Source organism: Herpailurus yagouaroundi, unplaced genomic scaffold, assembly GCF_014898765.1.
Source record: "Herpailurus yagouaroundi ecotype Mexico unplaced genomic scaffold, PumYag 221, whole genome shotgun sequence".
In the NCBI taxonomy this organism is placed as follows: domain Eukaryota; kingdom Metazoa; phylum Chordata; class Mammalia; order Carnivora; family Felidae; genus Herpailurus; species Herpailurus yagouaroundi.
Genome location: NW_024412452.1, coordinates 19242361 through 19267582, shown reverse-complemented (window position 1 = coordinate 19267582; position 25222 = coordinate 19242361). Strand labels below are relative to the sequence as shown.

At 36.4% G+C, this 25222-nt stretch overlaps 1 protein-coding gene across 3 annotated transcripts in view; it reads right to left on the bottom strand.

Annotated features, from left to right (window-relative positions):
* The window catches only part of WDPCP (WD repeat containing planar cell polarity effector), a 389996-nt gene that overhangs the window by 248419 nt on the left and 116355 nt on the right, over nt 1–25222 (bottom strand). For 2 of the 3 annotated variants that reach the window (XR_005785465.1, XM_040458282.1), the window contains exons 7-9: nt 12533–12647; nt 10148–10281; nt 6378–6569 (exon numbers count right to left, since the gene is read on the bottom strand). Coding sequence is in view for 2 of the 3 variants with exons in the window: in XM_040458282.1 (XP_040314216.1) it covers nt 6378–6569; nt 10148–10281; nt 12533–12647 (441 nt within the window). In the remaining variant the exon portion in view is untranslated. The remainder of the gene's footprint in view (nt 1–6377; nt 6570–10147; nt 10282–12532; nt 12648–25222) is intronic. The other variant, XM_040458283.1, reaches the window with a different exon arrangement.

The following is a 25222-nucleotide window of genomic DNA, read 5'->3' as shown; positions in this document are numbered from 1 at the left end:
GTTAAAATACCTGCTCAAATACAAAGGTAAGGGAAGAATTAGTTGTGTAGTCATCACATTTTTGACAAAGTGAATGAATTAAATAGTTCTGTGATGACTATAATAACTTTCTAAAAAGGAATACATAAAGAGTATGTGGAATTTAAATAAAAATGATTACCATGTTATATATGATAATCCACACACACACCATTAAAAGCTGTTTTAAAATGAATTTACTGATAAAAATTTCTTTCTCTGAGCACTATCTATTGTATATTTTTCAAAGAAATTTTTTTTCCTAGACTACATAACTCTCTCTGCTCTCTGCTTCTAATTAAGATATGTGCTGTTGTTTAGAGCTCTGCGGTGTGAAATTAGACCAGGAGTTTTCTAATATCCATAAAATAAATTAAAAAATGTTCCTCCTCCGAAAGACAGATAATTCAGTCACAGAGAGCTTAGTTCTATGTTTCCTTTGTTTTCTTTTTTTTTTTAGCTGCTTGGTAAGCCAATTTTCTACTTAGAATCTACTGTTAAAACTCTCATTTGGTTCAGTATGTGGGCTTTATCCTTTCCATGGTCTGTTATGCAAAAATGATGGGTTTTTTTTGTTTGTTTGTTTGTTTGTTTTTGTTTTTTTTTTTTTAGTTTGCTGTAAAGCAGTGACTCTTAACTTGGATGCACATGAGAATCACCTAGGGAACCTGTTAAAGAATACTGGTGCCTCCTCCCTCTCAGGAGGTTCAGATATAACTAGTCTGGGTGGGCTCCTTTGTAAAAGCTCTGCAGGTGATTGTAATGTGTTGCCAAGGCTGGGAACCACGACTCTAGGATCTTGCCACTTTCCAACTAAAAGCTTATTATTATATTTTCTGATTGAACTTAGATGGGAAATGCTTTTAAAAATTCTATTTTTTTTACTGTTTATTCATTTATTTTTGAGAGAGAGAGAGAGAGAGAGTGGGAGCAGGATAAGGACAGAGAGAGACACAGAGTCCAAGGCAGGCTCTGAGCTGACAGCACAGAGCTGGATGCGGGGTGTGAACCCACAAACTGTGAGATCATGACCTGACCCAAAGTCAACGCTTAACTGACTGAGCCACCCAGGCACCCCTAAAAATTCTATTTTTTAACAGATGCAATGACTAAATTTCCTTTCTATGAGGTTGCTACTTTTTTAGTTTGAATTTTACGGAACTGATAAACTGAGGGTTGATGGGGGTGAGAGGAAGGGTAGGGTGGGTGATGGGTATTGAGGAGGGCACCTGTTGGGATGAGCACTGGGTGTTGTATGGAAACCAATTTGACAATAAATTTCATATTAAAAAATAAATAAATAAAAAGCATAGTACAAAATATTTAAAAATTAAAAAAAAGTATATTGTATCTTTTATTCTGATGATTGGTTCAAGAAGTCTATTGGTGACCAGTGAAAAAAATTTAAAGACATATGTCTGAATACCGCTTTTATCGACTAGTGGTTTTTTTTCATGATAGTCTAAAAAATGTGCTACAATTAATTCATAGTTAAAAATTATGTCCTCAATGGGAAAAAAAGAAATAATTATTTCCTTAGAGATTTCGTCCAAAGACATATGCATATGTCTTTTGCACATGGAAGTTCACACGAGGGTCTGAAAAAGAAATCTTTTTTCTTTACTAACTTCTTTAAAAGATTTACTTATTTTGCAGGCTCCTGGGTGGCTCAGTTCGTTGAGCATACGACTTCGGCTCAGGTCATGATCTCACCATTCATGAGTTTGAGCCCTGCGCTGGGCTCTGTGCTGACAGCTCAGAGCCTGGAGCCTGCTTCAGACTCTGTGTCCCCCTCTCTTTCTGCCCCTCCCCTGCTTGCGCTCTGTCTCTCTCTCTCTAATATAAATAAACATTAGCAAAAAAATTTAAGGGTTTACTTATTTTTGAGAGAGAGAACACAAGCTCTCTCTGAAGCAGGCTTCCACTGACAGCAGCAAGCCCAAGGCGGGGCTCGAACTCACAAACCATGAGATCATGACCTGAGCTGAAGTCGGGTGCTCAACTGATTGAGCTACCCAGGCACTCCCTGAAAAAGAAATCTTTGCAAATTTTTCCAAGAGTCTAACTTCGATAGACTGAAAAGGCCAAATCCAAGAAAAAGCTACTCTTGCTTAAAAAAAGAAAAAGGAATTATGTATCTTAATATATAGTAGAAGTGAAAAGGGGGGCATTAACTATGCACTCATTGATGAATAGCTAAAAATCACATACAAATACATCACCAGGAGCAAGGGAGACAAAAGCAAAAATGAACTATTGGGACTTCATCAAAATAAAAAGCTTCAGCACAGTGAAGGAAACAATCAACAAAACTAAAAGGCAGACTATAGAATGGGAGAAGATATTTGCAAATGACTTATCTGATAAAGGGTTAGTATCCAAAATCTATAAAGAACTTATCATACTCAACACTCAAAAAACAAATAATCCAGTGAAGAAATGGGCAGAAGACATGAACAGACACTTTCCAAAGACACACAGATGGCTAACAGACACATGAAAAGATGCTCAACATCATTCAACATCAAGGAAATATAAATCAAATCCACAATGAGATACCACCTCACACCAGTCAGAATGGCTAAAATTATCAACACAAGAAGCAAAAGGTGTTGGTGAGGATGCAGAGAAAGGGGAACTCTCTTGCACTGTTGGTGGGAAGGCAAACTGGTACAGCCACTTTGGAAAACAGCATGGAGGTTCCTCAAAAAGTTAAAAATAGAACTACCCTACAATCTAGCAAGTGCACTACTAGGTATTTACCCAAAGAATACAGAAATACAGATTCAAAGGGGCACATGCACCCCAATGTTTACAGCAGCATTATCAACAATAGCCAAGCTACGGCAAGAGGCAAATGTCCACTGACTGATGAATGGATAAAGAAGATGTGGTATGTATGTATGTATGTATGTGTGCATATATATATATATATATATATATATATGTATGTATGCTGAGTATATATACATATATATGTGTGTGTGTGTGTATATATATATACAATGGAATGCTACTCAACCATCAAAAAGAATGAAATCTTGTCATTTGCAACGTGGATGGAGCAATAGTGTATTATGCTATGCAAAATAAGTCAGTCAGAGAAAGACAAATACCACATGATTTCACTTGTATGTGGAATTTAAGAAACAAAACATGAACATATAAGAGCTGGGGAAAAGAAAAACAAAGGGAAACAAACCATGAGAGACTCTCAGAGAACAAACTGAGGCTTGATGGCTGGAGGTGGGTGGGGGATGGGCTAGATGGTTGATGGGTATTAAAGGAGGGCACTTGTTATGATGCGCACTGGGTGTTGTATGTAAGTGATGAACACTGAATTCTACTCCTGAAACTAATACTACACTGTATGTTAACTAACTAAAATTTAAATAAAAATTTGAACAAAAAAATCATGTGTAAGTATCATGTACAACTTTATGAAAATCTATTTAAAAAGTTACATAAAATGGATAATTTTCCAGAAATACAAATTAAGGAAAAAACAGAATTCCTGAAAAATAAGCAACCCTTCCTTTAAAACACCACACCCAGGCAAATTTCATGTGTGAGTTTTACCAAACACTCAAACATCAGATAATTCCTTTTGGTACTGTTTCAAAGACGAGAAAAAGAAAAAGCTAGCCAAATCATTCCATAGGTCTAGTACAACCTTCATATGGAACTTAGAAAGGATAGTAAAAGAAAGTAAAATAGCTTACCAATCTCATTTTTGAGCAAACTGTAAAGCCCCTTTAATGTTTCTTCCTTACTATCTAAGTAGAATCAATCATTCTGTACTGGCTACTACTATATAGCATACACATACTCTATCCACAGCATCATTTAATGCCTTAGTGCACCCACATGTTTTCATATTTGTCTCTCATTGGTGGACACTAAGATCCCTGCAGGCAGGGTTATTTTTTGCATTCATATTCCCTGTAATGAAATACAGTGTTTACTTCAGGGTCATGCTCAATAGTTGTCAAATGATGTAGAAACAGAAGGAAGGGCCTTTCTTCCTTGTGTTATGTGTATAGGCAGGACGTGAAAAATAAAGGCAGTGAGTAAACAAACCACTTGGCTAGAACACAGGTTTGCGTAAGGAAGTAACATTGGAAAGGTAGGTCAGGGCCAGTCAATGTGGGCTTTTCAATGCTGAGGCTGTTAGTTATGCTAAAGGCATTTTAGCAAGCAATGGCTAAATCAGACCTGTGCAGAATCCAGATGAGCACTTTTTAGAGCTATTACAGACCTAAAGAGGTGATCTATCTGGTTGAAATCTATCATTTTAAAAACAGACAACTAAAGTCTGAGAGGACAGGTTATCTATCCAAGGCCAAAGAACACAAAACTATCTAAAAGCAGGCAGAAGCTTAGAGGCAGTAAGCTTGATTGTCAGACAGTATGTATATCGTCTGACCAACAGGTAAACCAAGTTTGTCTAACTCCAAAGTACATCATCTAGATGACACCAGGAGATGAGGTATATAAAACATATGTATACCCTTTAAGCACTCCTAATTTCATGTAGTACATTCATTTCACATACAGGTAATTTGTGTAAAGTTTAACTAAATTATTTTTACCTTTATTCTAAGGCAGAACATTTAGAATTCTAATTAGCTTTATTACAGTCATTTTGATGAACTCTTTTACTCAATTAGCTTCTGAACCCAAGATCAATAAAACAGTAGGCATGAAAAGCCAATGAATAGGAACAAAGCACTTCCTTAGCCTCACAAAATCCACACCTAAAGCATTATAAGTAGTTTTAGTTACTATAACAAAATTGGAAAAGTTCCAGAAAAAGGTGAATTAATTAATTAGAAAGGACTCTACAGTCTTAAAAGATAGCCTGGAAGTTTATAACACCAGAAAAAGTAGGTAGGGACAGAAAAAACCTGGACTTGTTCACTGTATCTCAGAACACTAACTCCGAGAAATACTTCATAAAGTCTAAATGATAATAAATTTAGAGAAAAAATAGACGTATACTACAGTTATTCCCTGCCTTAGGATGGATTCACGTCCCAATAAACCAATCATATGTTGAAAGTATCCTTAGTTGAAAATACCCTTAGTTGAAAATACATTTAATACACCTAACCTACTGGACCTCACAGCTTAGCCTCAACTACTTAGATATGCTCAGAACATTCACATTAGGCTACAATTGGGCAAAATCATCTAACGCACAGCCTATTTTATAATAAAGTATTGAGTGTCTCATGTAATTTACTGAATACTGTGCGGAAAGCAAAAAACAGAATGGTTTTATGGATACAGAATGGTCGTAAGGGTATGTGGCTGTGATTGCATGGCTGGCTGGGAGCTGCACTGTCTGCCACTGTCCAGCATTATGAGAGAGGATCCTATCACCTATCACTACACTGAGAAAAGATGAAAATTCAAAATTCCAAGTATGGTTTCTACTAAATGTGAATTGCTTTCACATCCTGGTGAAGTCAAGAATCGTTAAGTCAAATCATCTGTAAGTTGAACTGTCTATATTCTACTCAGGCAAAAACTTAAAAAAGAATAAGGGAGGGTTGCTTTTGTTAAGTTATAAAAAAGAAAAACAAATTCCATACTCAAAGTACTGGTACAAGTTGAAATTACCTGGAGGTTCACAATAATGAATGATGATAGAACCACTGTCAGGAATAGACAGGGTAGAATACTGTCCTCGCCTCCTAGATTAACCCTTTTGGTGCTCCTGTCTGAGGCAGGATACCAGATGAGAAGGCCATAGTTCTACAGCCCTCCTGATAAATTCTTGCCTTAGCCATGGTTTGGCTCCACAGTCTTCTACCAAATAGGCATCTGACTAATGTTTACTGATTCATTAACTGAAGTTTAAAGAAGGTGATTGATAACATAACTTTGGCAAGCAAGAAATTATAGGCAAGCCGTAATGATAGTACTAATAATGATATTAATAAGAATCACACAATGATCAGCGTTTGAGAGTTTACCATATGTAGATACTGCTCTAAATGCATGTCATAACTTATTTTTCTTCGTTAACTCTATTTTTCAGATAACAAAACCATGGTGCACACAGGTTAATTAGTTGCCCAAGGACAAAGAGCTAGGTAGTGGCAGAGCTAGGATTTGAACCCAGAAGCCTGTGTTCTTAATCACCGTGAGACTCAGGCCAGCCCTGGAACTGTCTATCTTGCAGACAGGATACTTTAAAGGATCCCACTTTATATGTACTTTCCTTTTTTCAGTATTTAGAAAAATAAATTATACATTAAAAAAAGTATTCATCTTTATTTCAGAATCAAAAAAACTAATAATCCTATTTTATTTGTTCTTCAATAAAATGTATATGTTTGCTTTAGATTTACCTCCAGTCTTCCTTGAGCATAACCTAGGAGCAGCAGATTGGCTCTGTCCTTCTCAGGAGAAATGGGGGCCCAAGGCCAGGCATCATCACTGACCAGCGGCCACCAGCAAACAACTGTATCTTGAACACAATTGATGGCTAGATGACGGTCTGCTGTCCTGTTTACTGGGCCCGGTATCTCAGAATAGGAAATCTAATGATTAAGAAAAAAAAGCACATAAGAATCATTTTTTAATGCAAAATCCTCGATGTATTACAAAAATTAAAGCATCTGTAAATGTAGATAAATGCAAGTAAATATGCATGTTAAACATGTGCTTAAGGAGGTGTCAGAATTTACCAAATTCTTTTGACACATATATAAAAAAGACATATGTTCAAAATTCTCCCCATTTTTAGCAGAGGAAAGGGAAAGGAGAAATGTGAGTTAGGGAGGAATTGGCTGTAGCAATCCCAATCAATACCAAAATGTACAGTCATGGCTGCTTGACAGCATCGACCTACACATAGGATTTAAGACCAGCTATATTAAATGACAAGTTCAGTACTGCTGACCAAGAGTATCTGACTACTGTTTAAGACATAACATGTTAACAATGACTGACAACAATAAAAGGAAAAACAACTTGAGGCAAATATCACTTTAAAGAATATATGAGACATATACACATATATTCTGCATAAAGGGATAAGCCACAGCATCATGCGTAAAAGTTTATGCAGCTTCTGAGAATTATGCTTCTCTTTCTTAGGAAGGATTTGTAGAATTTATTATTCAAACTATGTTATTTTGGAACATGGTTATTTGAAAACATAAGCACGGCACCATCTGGGTGACACATGCCAAGGAAATATAGATTGCACCGTATTTCTGCTTAAGGAATTAATGGAAGGTTGATAGCTTGGAAGAAAAAAAAAAACTATCTTGCCATTGCTGGTCAGCAATAATCGAACCACTTTCTGGGGATTAAGCGCATGGCTAAGCCTACTGGACCAGACACTAGCAAAGGGCAGGGGGTCTTCTTATCAGAGAAATGCTTCTGGAGCCAGTCTCACTACATGACAGATTGCTTTCATATTCCTGTCTGCAAGGCAACAAAGGATGGCAGTAATGCGATAATGCCAGAGTGCAATGGGTGTTAAGAACCCGTTGCATTTATGTATTGTATTTAGTAAATAATCAGGCTCATCCAAATTGTGATCTCACCACTCAACCAAGGCCATTAAAATCAAGGTTAATGCTTTAATAATCCTCTGCTATTTTTTTTAATATGGTCAAAAGGAACCCTTTTCTATTTGCATGGCCATAATATTATTGACCTCTTCATCCTCTGAATGCACATCAAAAGGAACTGAAATCAAAGTAATTACCAGTGTTGTTCTCTCATGGTAAACATTTAACTCCTTGCACTGTCCCTTCACTGTTAAATAAATTGAATTGGATTTTTTAAATGTAGCCTGGAAAACTTGCTAAAGGTCAGTAGATTCAGGATATTTACCCTGCAATTTTCTTTGCCAAAATTATTTCAATCTGAAAGAATTATGGTTCAGCTGTAAAGAAAAATAGGATTATAAATACACTATTTCTTTGTTTTAAAATCCAAATGGGCAATGACAGACAACACAGATGTACCTTATGCTTTGAAGTGCAAATTCTTATATTTATGCTCTCAATATTATTATTTTGACTACTTATCTTCTTATTTGAGAGGAATACCACAATGGGATAGCTAGGTCCTTACAAATATACATACAATATTTTGACATCCTATTGCCATGTCACACATTATTTAGGAATTTCTAGATGAAAAAATAGAGTTAAAACAAGAAACTGGCACTTTCAGTCCTCATAGTGCACATCATGTATGTTATCTGAAATTTTCTGTTTCCTGTGAGTTTTAATGGCATCAGTTTTCTATCATGATGGTCAATAGGGCAAGTAAAGTGAACAAGTTTCTTAAATTATTCTTCCAAAAGACAAATGGCAGTTTTTACTAAGTATTAAATATATATATTCATATTAAACATTGAACCAGAAAGTGAAATCCATGGGCTCTTCCAAAGGGAAGCAGGTTACTTCCTTGCATGCATAGTCCAATGCATAGACATGGAGTGCCCATGTTATTCTCAAATCCAAGGCATAAAGAACAAACAAACAAGTAATTCCCTTACTTAAGGTGCAAGAGTCCATATACCAGGTCTATTTTCCACATCTCTTCATAAGAAAAGATGACATCCTGGCAGTTTCTCTCTGATCCCATTAATGGGTAGCTACGATCCTTCAGCTGAGAAGACTGTACTAAGCTATTCATCACATCTAAGATGGAGAACTAGTCATAAAAAATTTTACGCAATAGCATTGAAAACATTTTAAATAGTTTGAGTTAATGCACATTGGAGCATTTTATTTATTTATTTATCTATCTATTTATTTATTTATTTATTTATTTATTTATTTACTCACTCACTCCATATTGGTACATTTTAAAGACCAGTATTAGTAAATAAACAAATTTCAAATAAATCTACAATTAGCCAACCTGGAAAATAGCATCCCAGTAAGAGTGCTAATACCAGTTTTTTTACTAACCAAAATAGAATACATGAGTACCACTGATTTTTCCAAGTAAAGAAAATCAGTATTAAATGCTACAGAAGCTCCACAAGATTGGCAAATATGACCAAATTAGTTTATTACCACAATGAAAAACTCATTTAATATATTTTATCTCATGTCAAAAAAATTTTTTTATAAGATTAGAGGTTTCCATCAAATAAAACTAAATCCTCCCCATACCACTATCATCTCAATCACAATAAGAAATAATCCCAAAGGGCAAAAGGTTAGCTTAAATACTACTTTTTCAAACACACACACACACAAAGTTTCAAGCCATAAAGCTGACTTCTAAAAATCTTTGCCGTTATTACGGACAGATACTCTGGGTATGGCATAAGTGTGCATCTTTTTTAAGGAAGCTTTATATCAGTTCTGTTCCCAGTGAACAGTGAACTGTCTCAAATCCACGTCACAGAGGCTGGATCAATCTTGCAAACACAAGTCATTGCTGAAAAGAGGCCTTGAACTGAAACAGCCTGGAAAATGTATTAGATACTCATCCTAGCAGAGAGTATGCCTTCCAAGCAGTTAAAATGTAATGTGGCAAAACTTATATTAAACACATCATTTAAAATAAAAATCCTTCCTTAACAGATGTAAAGTCCCTGATACAAGGAAACAAATTACCTGGAGTTAGTGAAGGGAGAGATACTAACATATGAAGGAGAATTCGTTTTGCATTCTTCTCCAGTTATAGCTGGGTGGGGGGTGGGGGGGGGTATTTTTCCTCCCCTTGTTTATTACACTTTTCTATTAACCTTTGAAAGTGCCTTCTTTCTTCTTTCTTTTCTTGTGAAATGGAAGCCAAAGTAGCTATCCTTGCCTAGAAAGAGGATATGAGGTCTTAGGGAAAAATGAGAATGCTGTATATACTACCCTTAGGAAGAAAAACATTTTCAAATGTGTAATTTGTCTCTCTTATGTGTCTATGATTTCCATAAGTACCAAACATGTCATTATTAGACCCTTATAATGAGATTAAAACAGAAAAGGTAGGAGAGCCACTATTTTTAATAAATCAACCCTAATCATATAATTCTGGTTTCCCAGAAATCTAGAACTGTTCAAAACTACTGAACATAGTATCAGCCCATGTGATACTCTAGCATACCTTAATAATTAATAAAATGACTATAAATTGAAATCTCTACCTTATAATCCAAGGCTGAGAGTTTTTCCAGTCTTTTGTTTACATCAGGAGAACCCATCTTCTTGGTAAACTGAATAAAACATAGTTTGTTTTGTGCCAAAAATGATAAGATGATAAAGTTGTCTGTAAGAAGAGCTAAGGAAAAAAAAAGATTTGATAAAATACTGTAAAATACTAAGTTACAATAAAATGAGAATGAAGTAATTTTTTCCACTGAAATATTACAAAAAGCTACTTTCAGATATAAATACAAACTGAAATAACTACTCTCCCAAATATCATTATTTTACAAGTATATTAAAGATACTATGAATAAACAATAATCATCAAACTAGTGATGCATGGATTTGATACTTTTCCTTTTATCCTGAGACCATTTTATGATACACTGATGTTTGGGGACAACTACCAAATGAGATATATTTAGAACTAGGGCTAGAAAAGCATAAAATAAAGACTATTCCATACTGAATCTAAGATGAAAACATTTTTTTTTGTGCTTAGCCTTTAATCCTGCATTTATATGATATAAACCATCCGAGAACAAACTGATTTTTTTTAGGGGATATAGATCAGTGTTCTCCACCAATCTTATGTATTTTTTTATTTTAAATTTTTCATCAATGAACTTTCTTTTTGAGGGTATACAAGCTGAACAAAACAAAGCATATTATACTCAATATGCACATTATATAAGTTAATATCTAATAATGAAGATTAGCAAAAATATTTCTACAGCTTTATTTCTATGCACACTAGTAGGTAGACAATTAATATTCATGAGTTATATAAAGGGCTACTAATATTAAAAATTATTGATAAAAACATATAATAGGAATTTGAGAAATACTTTATATTGTTCCTAGCATAATGAAATTATACAATGTTTCATAATATTTTTCTTCACTTCCACACCCCTGGCTGTGCAAGCAGCAACCAACAGTATATCTACACAATTACAGGAGAATCTGGAGAACTGCCAAGAAATCACATTGTTATCATGGTCTCATGAGAGTGTATTATTTGGGGTGTAAATAAAAGAAACAAGTAAAAAAAGATATCTCAGAGACATGAATAGTGTTGGAAGTCTTTTATTTCTTATAGAGGAGCATCAACATGACAAAATCATCACAGCCACTATTTTATTCGTAGTGTCAACAAAGGGGTCAATTATTAGACATGAAAATGGAACTTCTTCCATCGGAAGCTTCCTTGGCACCATGTTCCTGTAAGGAAGAGGAAATGGCACACTTACAATCCTACCCCCAGCTTATTACTATCAGGAATGTTGCTAATTACAGCCATCCTGCCGAGTGCTGTCCTCTAAGATGATAAAATTGTGTCTAAGTTATTCAGTGGTAGCTAGTGAGAGCACATAGCAGAAGGAAGGTTTCTGTGTTCTCACCTCTGTCCTTTCCACTGGTGCACACTTTGTTCTGATTATTCAATTCAAGATACTGACAATTTTCAATTTCTAATGATAATGCAACCTGTTTCTTAAACCTTTTTACCTTCAATAAAAGAATATAAGCTTAAAACCTCAGGAGTCAGCACTAAGTATAGCAGAAAGAAAATGGGCTCTGTAGCTAGAACCTGGGTTCAAATCTCAGTTTGGTTATTTTCAGGCTGTTCCTTAGTATCTCATTCATGGGCATGTTCCTTAGTATCTTAGCTTCAATTTCCTTATCTATAAAATGGAGATAATTATACCATATAAAGTTGTTTTTTTAATTAATAAGTAGGTTTAATTAATAAGTAGCCTTTCAGGGCTCAATAAATGTCAGTATCCTACCTTTTCAATTATTGGCTTAAAAAATTTTTTTATGTGCTTTGTGGCAATTACATACTGGTTGTGTTATACTTAAAAGAATCCAGCTTTGTATATTTGGCATTGGTTTTTGATATTTAGAAATACTGCCCAAATTCTCTCAAAAGTTAGTATTCATAGACTTTGGTAACAAAGAATCTTCCTACGAGCCAAATTACAGACTTTTTTTTTTTTTTTTACTGGTGATTGTGTTGACACATTTGGGTTATTTTTTTCAAAATTCATTTGAAAATGAAAAATATTTGAAATGTCAACAATAGGGGGCTAATTTTGAAAACACACACCAAAAAAAAAAAATGCCCTATTTTGAAAATACATTCACATTTTTAAAGGAAAAACTGAAAAATACTCAGAATATGAGCCTAACACTTGACAAAAACTTTGGTATTAAATATTAGTCAAAACTTGTATTTGTCCCAGGGGTTGTAACTCTGCTATTATAAGCGATTACTTGTGTTTGCAAGTCCCCAGTGGTAATAATTAGTGTACCTGTTGACATACTATTTCTCCTGCCCCACTGTTAATGTAGGCAATTGACTTGCACATGGGGGTAATTACCATCACTGATGGAGTCTGAGATGAGCTTCCCCACCAGGCTTCTGTCAATCACTACTTTCTCCAGCTGAGGCCCAGAGAGGCTTAGGGACACCAGCACACCTGAACCAAAGAGGAGCTAAAACCCGGTAAAGAGGAAGAGTGGGAGGAAGACACACTGAGCATTAGTCTTTCAAAAATCTCTCTTCAAATGTATAAATTATACAGACATTTACACAGCATTTATACCATGAAATTATAAAGAGTTTTTCTTCATTGAAAACAATTACTGCCATTCTGAGTAAATAGGAAAAGGTGGCTAAATGATACAACACAAGAAGTGCATTGGTCAAAGCTATGTGCAGAAACTGAGTTTAGTTCATGTTTATTAGAAGTCTAATCATCTAAACATTTAGAAAATACTCATGGAGAGATAAATGCTTTGCAGTGCATTCAGAAATATAATGTGTTCTATTAGTATTTTGAAAGATACTATTTATATCTGAAATTAAAAGACGATTTCCAAATAGTTGTTCCTAGACATTAAATATGGAAAAAGATGCAACCATTACAATACAAACAGTGTATGTTACAATTTATTTGGACTTTAAACCCCACTTCTACAAATAAAGATCTTCTCAGTTTAAAATATTAAAATACATGGGGCACCTGGGTGGCTCAGTCGGTTAAGCGGCCAACTTCGGCCCAGGTCATGATATCGCGGTCCGTGAGTTAGAGCCCTGCGTCGGGCTCTGTGCTGACAGCTCAGAGCCTGGAGCCTGTTTCAGATTCTGTGTCTCCCTCTCTCTGACCCTCCCCCGTTCATGCTTTGTCTCTCTCTGTCTCAAAAATAAATAAACGTTAAAAAAATAAAATAAAATAAAATAAAATATTAAAATACATGTAAATCAAGGCAATTAAAATAAAATGTTAAACTTTAAAATTCGTAAATAAATAATACATACCACAAACAATTTCTCAAGAAGAGATAAACACAGTAAAGTACTCAGGCTTTATCAATATCAGGGTTCATCCAACCCCCCAACAAGAGATGACTGGATATTACCATTATGATTTTATATTGCTCCTTTCCAATGGTGGCAACATAATTCATTCATCTCCAAATGTTTAAAACTTCTGAAAGGACTATGCATATGCGTATGCTTGTTATCTATGAGATTATGAAATATCAACATTGGAAGAAATTGTTTCACCTTCAAGGCAACAGACTCAAAGCAGATGAATCATGGAATAGCATATGGTATAAGAAGAAAAAAACCAATTGTCAGTAAACTAATCATGAACATGCTAGCCAAACTCAAAGACAACTATGATTTTAAACAAAACAGGGGAATTCCCCACCTACCTAGATATCATGTCCCAGCTAGAAAGGATGTTTCTGTGTCAAGACATATTTAGACATGTGTGAAAGATGAGCAGCACGAGGGACCAGGTTATTATAAAGAAAGACGACTACTTCCCCAGTGCCTAACAGATTCCAGGCACAGGAATAAGAAAAGAAACTGAAGGGTCCTCCGTGACTGAATAGACTGTCCATTTAACATCAATGCCCCTATAGGGTGCAGAGGACAAGGAAGATGTAATCATATTTATTCATTTGGGAGACTAATAGAGGAAGAACATTGGTTCCAAGAATTTCAAAATATTCACAAATTAATTAATCTCTACTGAATTACATCCAGCTCTGCAATATCCCTTGATGGCAAACACTGATATTTCCCTTTGGGGAATTCCCCAATAACAACAAAGCATGTGGTCTTTATTTCTAAATTCTCCCTTCTCAAGCAGGTAATTTTAGGGTCATCTTTCATTTCCAGTTCTCCCCTATGTAACAGCTTTTTTCTCTCCCTTCCTCATTTGTTCAAAACATCTCTAAAATCTGCCGTTTTAAATGTATTTTTATCTACCAAAACCTTATCCTATACTCTTGAGCATCTCTTTTCTTAATTATTCACTGACTGCTAGCTCCTTGTGGGTACTAGCTAGGCCACTTGTATCTTTGTACCTTCAATGCTTAAACAATGCCAGGCACAGAGTAAGTGCTAATTAAATGTTTGGAGAAAAAAAACATAATTAACTCATTATAGGATCTGAGTATTCATAGTTAAAAAGAAACTTAGTCTAATCTTCCACTTCCATAAGTTCCTTTTCCTTCTGCAGCATTCCTTCAAGCATCAGCCTATTCTTGAATACTTCCAGTGATCAGGAGCTCATTATCTTACCACTGGACAGTTCTAATCGATTCAGAGATCACTCGGTCATTTTTTTCATTCAACAAACCTGAATGTTGATTATATGCCAAGCACTAAACTGAATTTAGTGGCTCAAAAGTTAATAAAATATAATCCTCAAAATAGATGAAATATAGGTTAACAGAGGTAGAGATATAAGAAAACAAATGTAATAAAGTGCTATTACTGGTCCTATTATAAGAGCATATACAGGGGAGACTGGGGAGACTGAGAAAAAGGTGGTGACCCTTGAGGTAAAGGCTAATAATGCCTTCTAAGAACTCCTACAGTAATCCAAGTTTTTCTTCAATAGCACATTTTCAAATACTAAAAGATAGTAGCATAGTGTTAAGCATGGACTCCGAAATCAGAATGAAATCAGCACTAGCTCTACCTCTTACTAGCTGTGTGACCTTGTGGGAGTTGCTTAACCTCTCTGTAACTTCATTACCTCATCTGAAAAGGTAATATCTACTTCATAGGAAGAGCATTAAGTAACTTTTTACAAGTAGTATTTAGAATAATGCCCGGCACATATTAATGTTTGCAATTACTATTACTATTTTTTTAAGTTTATTTATTTTGAGACGGGGCGGGGGGGGGGGGAGGGAAGAGCATGAGCAGGGGAGGGGCAGAGAGAGAGGGAGAGAGAGAATCCCTATTGCAAAACAGTGAGATCATGACCTGAGCCTATAGCAAGAGTCAGATGCTTAACCAACTGAGCCACCCAGGAGCCCCTGCAATTACTACTGTTACTGTTATTCAGCCAGTACTCATATGATGTGTGCTCACTATACTATTTGCAATCTCTGAGCACATTCTTTTGTCTTTCTGAAAATCCTGTGCCCAGATTGGACTCAATACTAGACATGGTACACTAGACTCCAGGTGAGTTATCACCAGTACAATCTTTTGTCACCTTTCCCATTTGCTATGGTTTCATAAAGATATTGTCTCCAAGATATTTGCAACTTCCTCCAGAAGTCTGGAATTTAATTTGCCCAAGTCTCTCCAATTTCTTGTTCCTTATTTTCTGCTCTCAGCAACATTATCGTGAACTGGCCCTCATCTCCTAACGGTAGTTGCTATTTCTATGTATGAGCATCTGCTATCTTATAAAACTAATTCTATATGACCATTTAGTGGGACGGAGACGTAAAGTACAACCTGTGAGAGTAGGTAAAAGAAGGAATTTAGGCTGGAAAGGATTCAGAGGGGAAATGTCCAGGTACAGGAAGAAAGCGTGCATATGCTACAGTACACAACACACGGAGATAGGAGCAGTGATTTGGGAACTGCAAATCCTGCCCAGTGAGTTTCAGCATTCCTTCAGAATCTTTCCTTCCAAGGACTGGCACAGCCTACTTATTAATTAATTAATTCATTAATTCATTAATTCATTAACTCATTCATTCATTTCACAAATCTGTATTAGTATTTTGTATGAGCTAGGCCCTGTTCTAGATACTGAAGATACAGCAGTGCATATAACAGACAAAACCTTTTCCCTACCTCCCCTCAGGGAGTTGCGTTCTAGTGTGGACACAGGAAACAGGCAAAACATTTTGATATAATGTCAAATAGCAGCAAGAATTGCAGAGAAAAATAAAGCACAGTAAGGATGGGGATTTTAGAAGAATGCTGTTTTGAGCAGAATGACTAATTAAGAAGAAGACCTGACGAGATGACATTTGAGTACAGACACAAATGAAGTGATTGAACAAGACACAAGATTATTTGGAGAAAAGGAGTCTGAGGCAGAGAACAGCAAATGCAAAAACTCTAAGGTCAGAATGTGCCTAGGATGACTGAAGAAAGCTAGGCCAGAGAAGCTAGAGGGAAGTGAGTGACAGTGATATTCACAGAGGATAAAATTAGAGAGGTAGTTGGGCCAGGTTAGGTCGATGAGAAATCACTCGGTTTTAAGCAGCAGAGTATTATGGTCTAATTTATGTTTTGTTTTGTTTTTACAGCTTATGTATTTATTTTTGACAGGGGGCAGGGGAGCAGAAAGGGAGGTGGAAAGAGAATCCATAGACCTGAAATCATGACCTGAGCTGAATCAAGAGTCAGAAACCTAACCATCTGAGCCACCGAGGTGCCCCTAACTTATGTTTTAAAGAGGGCTCTGGCTGGGCAAGAGTATAAGCAAGGAGACCTTAGGAAACTACTGCAAGAGAAAGAAGATGATGGCTGGGCTAAAATGGCAATGCTACAAGAAATGATATGTGGACAGATTTGAGATATATTTTAAAGGGGATCAACTAGGAATTGCTTAGGGACTGGGTGTGACATACAAGAGAAAAACTAAAAAATGTGGGGACTGAGAAACTGGATTTAATGAGTTACGGAACACCCAAGGAGACGCTATTCAGAGGGTATCAAGAAATTGGTTTTGGACATGTTAGTTTATGGTGTCTATGGACATAAAAGTAGAGATATTGAGTAGACAATTAGAAATGAGTCTGAAGTTTAAGGTGAAGTGGGGGCTGGAGATATATATTTGGGAGTCATTTAGTCATTTAGGTAGTATTAAAAGTCATGGAACTGGACAAGCTCTTCTTAAAAAATGAGTAGAGGAACTAGAGTGCTAAGTGAAATTAGTCAGAGAAAGACAAATATCATATGACTTCACTCATACGGTGGAATCTAAGACACAAAACCGATGAACCTAAGGGAAGGGAAGCAAAAATAATATAAAAACAGGGAGGGGGACAAAACATAAGAGACTCTTAAATATAGAGAACATACTGAGGGTTGCTGGAGGGGTTGTGGGTGGGGAGATGGGCTAAATGGGCAAGAGGCATTAAGGAGGACATGCATTGGGATGCGCACTGGGTGTTATATGTAGGGGACAAATCACTGGATTCTACTCCTGAAATCATCATCGCACTATATGCTAACTGATTTGGATGTAAATTTTAAACAATTAAAAAATTAAAAAAAAATTTTTAAATTAAAAAAAGGAGTAGAGAGGTCAAATGGGTGGCACCCCAATCCACAACTTCTGGTATCTTCATAAGAAGAGGAAGAAACAATAGAGAGTTCTCTCTCTCCATGTGCACACATAGAGGAAAGGCCATAGGACAACACAGTAAGAAGACAGCTGCAGGAAGAGAGGCCTTACCAGAAACCCTTACCAACCCTGACAACACCTTGATCTTGGAATGCTAGTCTCCAGAACTGTGAGAAGAAAAAAAAAAATCTGTTGTTTAATCAATCAATCAATCAATCAATCAATAAAAGTTGATAGAGAAAGAAGCCCAAGGTCTGAGGTTTGGGACATTCCAAACTTTAGAGTTGTTAAAAGATCAGATTAGCCCTCTTACTGAAACCTAGTTTGGGTACTCATTAGGATCAAGGTGTGTCCATCATTACCTATCTCTAAATGTCTTGTGGCCTAGAGGTATCTCTGACACCAGATTCTGAAATAAGAAAGTATAGATAAATTAATAAGCTAATTAATGCATTTTTATAAAACAACCTGTGGGAAAGCATAAAGTTTCCAAGTACTGGTGCCAAAGATACTCCTGGGTAGAGTAACGGAGATAACCAGAATTAGGAAAAAATAGTCTCAAGTTCAAGAAACGAATATTCCAGTTCAGACAGGAAAGTGTTTCCACCTGTTTCCCTAAAAGGTTGTTTTTAACTCACCAAAATGAAAATGGCCTTTGTAAGATTTGGCAGGACAAGAAGGAAAAGGGACACTAAGATACTGTCCTATCCCACTACAAGGAGTTGCAGATTTCTGACAGCTCAGAAAATGAAAAAGAGGACAGCAGTACAGGGAAACCACTATCAAGCAGATAGATCTGAGCTTGGGAATAGATCTACATGATGAATCAATGAGAAGGCCAATGAGATTTCCCAAAATTGTTCCAATTTTAATGTTGTTCTTTGTGTACAACATGACTAAGGCAAAACAGGAAATGAAACTTGTCCTTTTCTCAGACACCCTCCCAGACAGGAAGTATCTTCCTTATTATTTCTGCTCAGTCCATGTTTCTTTCCATTGCCTTTTATCATTTCTCCTTCTCATTTTCTTTAATAAGCTCATACCAAAGAGCTTTTCTCTTTAAGAAACTGGGAAATGATTCCTATAATCTTTAGATGGCTCTTCAAATGATTTCTTCTAACCATAGATTCAGTACTTAAGTGGAAATGAAAAGAAAAGGGAAAGAGAAAATTACATCAGATGATACCATTAATCAAAACAAAACATAAACAACCACAAGAACCTGAGTTTTATTCCATTCACCAGGTCAAAATATGCATCTCCTATATAATCCAAGTATATAGACAGGGATACAACAGTGAGTAAGGAAGACACATGTTAGTAGAATATATATATAAAATAAAGTAGAAGACCTCATCCCAGCAAGAAGTGCAGGTTTTGGTTAGGATAGATGGCTGCTTTCTAAAAGATAGAGTTTAATATGCCAGAGAAGAGAAAAGCAGCACACTTGGTCTCTAGTACTAAAGAACTGATAAAGTATTGTGAATGAGCTATTTTGTAATAGTGATCACAAACAAGTCCATTGATTTCAATGTTCTCATTGGTTAAGAAAACTTCCCCCCATCCCAAATCCATGTGATTATTATCACATCTGAGGAGAAAATGAAAAGTAAAGTAGGCCAGGTGAATACTAAAAAATCAACAATGAGTGACAGGTTTAATTCACAATCTGAAAATTAAGTCATGAACAGGCAGCAAAGATTGATTTTCATAATCATTAGCAGACATGTGGGAGACAGCAGGTGCTGAATACTACAATCCAGAGAGGCAACAAAGTATTAGGACCACTGGAGTGAATTCTAGGGCTGAAGCAAATATTTAGAGCATTGTAAAGCCACTCCCCTAGCGGTCCAGTAAATTGACATCACGTCGACACCTCACTCAATCCTGCCCCTAATCCAATCCATGGGATAAATTCTGGAGAAACTCTGAGAGCTATAAATAGTCAAACAATTTTACATCGGGGAACTCTAAATTGGAGTGTAGAGTCACTGATCATTTTAAGAGATAACGTGCTGGAAGAAGGATAACATGTCTTCTGTAATTTATTCCTTCATTCAGCAAACATTTGAGTATAGAGGGAAACCATACCTGACTAAACTGTTAAAGTAGAGAAACAAAAGTGAATGCAGTTAAGACAAGAACAAAAAAATCTAATTGACTCATCAAAGGAAATTGAGTTAAGAAGAAGAAACAAAAGAAATAAACAGGTATTTTTCTGGATACAGAGTGTTACCAAAGGGGTTTCCCAATGATTTGTGTGGTGTAATTCAATATATGAAATAGACACATGCCTAGAAATTTGCTTAAGCCTATTTCAATCATAAGAAATCTCATTTTCTTACTTATTACAAGTAATGTTACTTTTTTTTTTTAAGTTTATTTATTTGGGGAGGGGGGTGGGGGACAGAGAGAGGGAGAGAGAGAATCCCAAGTTGGCTCTGCGCTGTAGGCACAGAGCCCAACATGGGGCTTGTTCCCACAAACCATGAGATCATGACCTGAGCCAGATCAAGAGTCAGACACTTAACCGAATGAGCCACCCAGCACCCCAGCAATGCTATTTTAATCTCTAATGTAATTTTCAATCCACCTCTTTTATATTTATATATAATAATTACATAAAAGTGATCATTCCTAGAAAATATAATCATGGTGAAATTCACACACACACACAAAGGGTACAAAGGTAAATACCCTATTTGCCAGTAGTTTTAAAGGTCAAAAGGGATAAAAGCAGTGGTAAGAAGTGAATAGGAAGACATACCAGATAGCACACTACTTTTGTACAAAATGTTATAATTTACAGAGTACTTTTGGATACATTCTAATGCATGTAAAATGCCAGTACAACTCTGGCACATAAAAAGAACACAAGTTAAAAAATAATAGTAACAAGGTTAATCTTCATATTAATTCACAATCAGGAGGGTTAAGCAACTAATGAAAGGTCTCATAATTAGTAAGAAAGTAGAGACCAAGACATAGGACAAATCCAATGTTTTTTTCTCACACCACTGAGGAACTAACATCCTTAAGCCTCACTTCTCAGTTGACTTCCATGTAATAACCCATCTGGTTTTCCTCTCTAGCTCTTTCTACTCCAAACCAGCCTCCCTCTATACCAGAGGTTCTCAGCTAGGGGTGATTTTGGTTATCAGGGGACATTTGGCAATCAATGTGTGGAAGCACTGTAGTTGTCACAAGATGTTTATGTGAGTCACTTCCACAAGGGCTCACCTGAAGAAAGTTCTCATAAATGAGTTGCTGTGGAGGCAAAGGTGTTTTTCCCTACCTCCACCAAGCAGATCAGGAGGATCTTCAAATTCTAATCAACACTTTCCACACATAAAGAAAGGGCGATGAATGAAGACCTGGTCAGATATCTTAAATGGAGCAGTGAGCAGTGCACAGTTCATATCAGGAGCCTGGAGGAAGCCTGTTCTGTATGTTTCTAACCATGTTCAAGGCAATGAGTGATGACTCATGCCAGCTGTCAAGATAGAAAGAGCCACAGGGCAAGTCAGAGAGCTACCATAGCTAGATAGAAATATCCTGTAAGAACACCTCCTTGCTTTTGTTCTAATTCTCAGCTCACCAATCAGCTTTCTTATCAATAATTTAGTCTCTTGAGTAATTCATCCATCAGGTAGGAATGCCCCAAGCAAATGAACAAAATCTATGATAACAGATATTTCTGACACTATAAATTAATAAACTGCCATGCAGTTAATAAATCAGTTGCTTCTGAGTCTGGTTATTGTGAATGTTGTTAGTACAAGAAAACGAATGGAGATAACATAGAAGATAGATAAGTTTAATTAATCATAAGTTTTCTGCCCAAGTCTACGATACATTGTTGAAGTGGGGAGGGCAGAATTTTTAAAACTTACAGAACTACATGAATAGCAAGAGCCCATTTTATTAGAAAAAAGCAGTGTGGTATGTGTATATATACGTATTTGGAAATTATCTGCATAAATACAAGAAAATGTCAGAAAGAATATGCCCCAAACTGTTGACACTAGGTACCTCAAAGAGGTGAAATTAGGAGCTGGAGGCATGAATTTTATCTTCTAGCCTTATAGATTTGTTAAAAATTGGGATTGCGGATGAATTTTTAAGTTTTTATATGTCTTTGGTATTTTTCTATAAAACTTTTCAAAAACAAAGAAGCAGCTCTTAAAATATCTGGCCACAAATAAATTTATTTATTTATGGTTTTAAAGAGATACTTTTATGCCAGAAAACGTGTTTCTAAGAAGTCTGAATTTAATTCATACTGAGGGGCGTCTGGGTGGCTCCATCGGTTGAGTGTCTGACTTCGGCCCAGGTCATGATCTCACAGTTCATGAGTTTGAGCCCTACGTCGGGCTCTGTGCTGACATGACAGAGCCTGGAGCCTGCTTCGGATTCTGTGTCTCTGTCTCTCGCTGCCCCTCCCCCACCTTCAAAAATAAATAAGCATTATATGGGGCGCCTGGGTGGCGCAGTCGGTTAAGCGTCCGACTTCAGCCAGGTCACGATCTCGCGGTCCGTGAGTTCGAGCCCCGCGTCAGGCTCTGGGCTGATGGCTCAGAGCCTGGAGCCTGTTTCCGATTCTGTGTCTCCCTCTCTCTCTGCCCCTCCCCTGTTCATGCTCTGTCTCTCTCTGTCCCAAAAATAAATAAACGTTGAAAAAAAAATAAAAAAAACAAAAATAAATAAGCATTATAAAAATTTTTTAAAAATCATACTGGAAATGAACTACAATATGGATCCTTACTAAAAGGATCAAATAGAAAACTGGACTGAGTCCCTCTCCTCAGCAATTTCACTTATTAAAAAAAATTTAAAACACTCTTTGTTCTTATCATGTTACCTTATTAAATTGTTCATCCATATGCAATTTTTTTACTTACTAAAAAGATTATCACTGTAAAGTATGGTAGATCCAAATTATGGATTATTATGCACCTACTAAAAACAAGGAGATAGATGTAGATCGCTGACAGGTTATACACGTGAAGCAAGTTACAGAACAATATCTACAGAGTAATTTCACCTATTTTAAAAACATGCATATGCATACATATACACAGATCAGTGTTTGTAAACACAGAAGGACATAAACCAAACTGCAAACTGATTACCATGGAGAGGGGAATGAGTTTGGGGTTGGGGAGGTACTTTTAATTTGTATTATACATCTATTTTTATTGTATGCCATTTTATAGTGATAAGGAGCCATTTTAATTATTTTAAATTTTACTTGTTTTTTATTCATTTATTAATTTATTTTTCTAAGTAGGCTCCATGCCCAACATGGGGCCTGGACTTATGACCCTGAGATCAAGAGCTGCAGGCTCTACCAACTGAGCCAGCAAGGCACCCCTAATTATTTTAAATTTTAAAACATTAAAAGTGGGAATAAAGGTCACCACTAAATATTTTTTCAGTTCCCTTAGTTTGAATTTACCATTTTTAATTGCTCACCTTCACTGAACATATCTCAAATTCACCAATATTCTGCCGATTTTCTTCAATTTCTCTAAAATCTACCGTTTCTAATCTAACTCCTTGTCTATTCTCTTTTACTAGGACCATACTCAACAGCTGCCCTTGACACCTTCTCCTTTTCCTTCCCTGTAATAAAATACGAATATAGCATAAATCTAAAAGAGCATTTCCCAAAGCAGAGTCTCTAAAATACGAATCTTTGAAAATGTTCCAGAAAAGCTTGAAAATTTTGTGTATAAGTCAACCTCATGAAGACCGGCAACAGCACTTCCCGAGTTAATTTAAACACACACATACACACATTCACCCTTAATATGTTGTCAGATACCTTACTAATTTAAAATTTTGGAGTAATTATTCTGGGTTTAAGCATAAGAGAGATTTCTTAGGATTCGTATTGTTAAATTGTTACTACTTCTACTTTTTGGCTGAGTTAGAAATATAAAACCGGGGCGCCTGGGTGGCGCAGTCGGTTAAGCGTCCGACTTCAGCCAGGTCACAATCTCGCGGTCCGTGAGTTCGAGCCCCGCGTCGGGCTCTGGGCTGATGGCTCAGAGCCTGGAGCCTGTTTCTGATTGTGTCTCCCTCTCTCTCTGCCCCTCCCCCGTTCATGCTCTGTCTCTCTCTGTCCCAAAAATAAATAAACGTTGAAAAAAAAAAAAAGAAATATGAAACCACAAAAATCCTTGAAAATAAAAATCACAAAAACTGAGCAGTCAAGTTTTAGATCTTCTCCCAAATAATTGATAACTGTGCTCTAACTTAACATACCAGGCACAGTCCCTGCCCCCACTTGGAACTTTTAGTGAAAACAATGAGGTAGATAATAGTTAGATGATCACACAATAAAGGTAGAACTGGAACCACAATGAGTGTCAAGAAGTACCTGGTCCTGTAAAAGCACGTAATGGGGGACAGAGCTTGTCAAGGAAGGTTTCCTTAAGGAAGTGATAACTGGTGGTCTGAGATGGAAGAAGTGCCATCTCAGTAGCAAAGGGCATTTTAGGCAGAGCTAGGAACAATTTGTGCAAAGGCCCTGAAGAAAGAGATAGCATGTAGAGCATGAGGGACTGACAGAAGCCGGGTATGGCTGAGGCACTGAGATGTTTTCATTTTGTTTTGTTAGGACACTGAGACTTTAAAAGAGAATATAGTAGGGGATGAGGTAAAAAAGGTAAGTAGATTGGAAACAGTTCAGTTTAGCCTTCAAGAGTGGTGTGATGCAGTAATTTTTAAAATTCCATTTATTGATTTAATTTTAGAAATGAATAATATATTCATGTAGTTCCAAAAGAAAACAACAACAAATTATACAGAGATAATTAAAAGTCTTGTTCCTTTCTCTGTACCTTCCCACCCATACTCCCCTACCCCTGCCCTAGTTAATCAGTTTTCAGTTTCCTATCTATTCTCCAGAGTTGTAGAAGGGTTTTAAGCATGAGAGTTACTGGTTTGCTTTTAAAAAATCATTTTGGCTAAAGTGTGGAGAAGACTGATGGGGAGCAAACATGGAAGAAGACAGAACACTTAGGAAGTTTTTAAGCAGTCTAGAAGAGAGGTAAAGTAAGGTAGCTTTGACTAAAGTTATGAGCAAAGGGATGGACAGCGTCCGGCAGATGTGAGAGAGATGTAGGAGATAAAATCAATAAGAATAAGAGTTTAGTTAGACATGTGTGTGTGGTGGGAGGAGTCAGGTAAAGAAGACAATCATTTGAGGAGTGCCTGTATAGCTCACTCAGTTGCACATCGGATTCTTGATTTCGGCCTGGATCATGATGCCAGGGTTTCAGCTCAGTGCTGAGTGTGGGGCCTGCTTAAGAGTCTCTGTCTCTATCTCTCCTTCTGCCCCTCTCCCATGCTCATGCTCTCTCTCTCTTTCTCTCAGAAAATAATAAAATATAATAAAATAAAATAAAATAAAATAAAATAAAATAAAATAAAATAAAA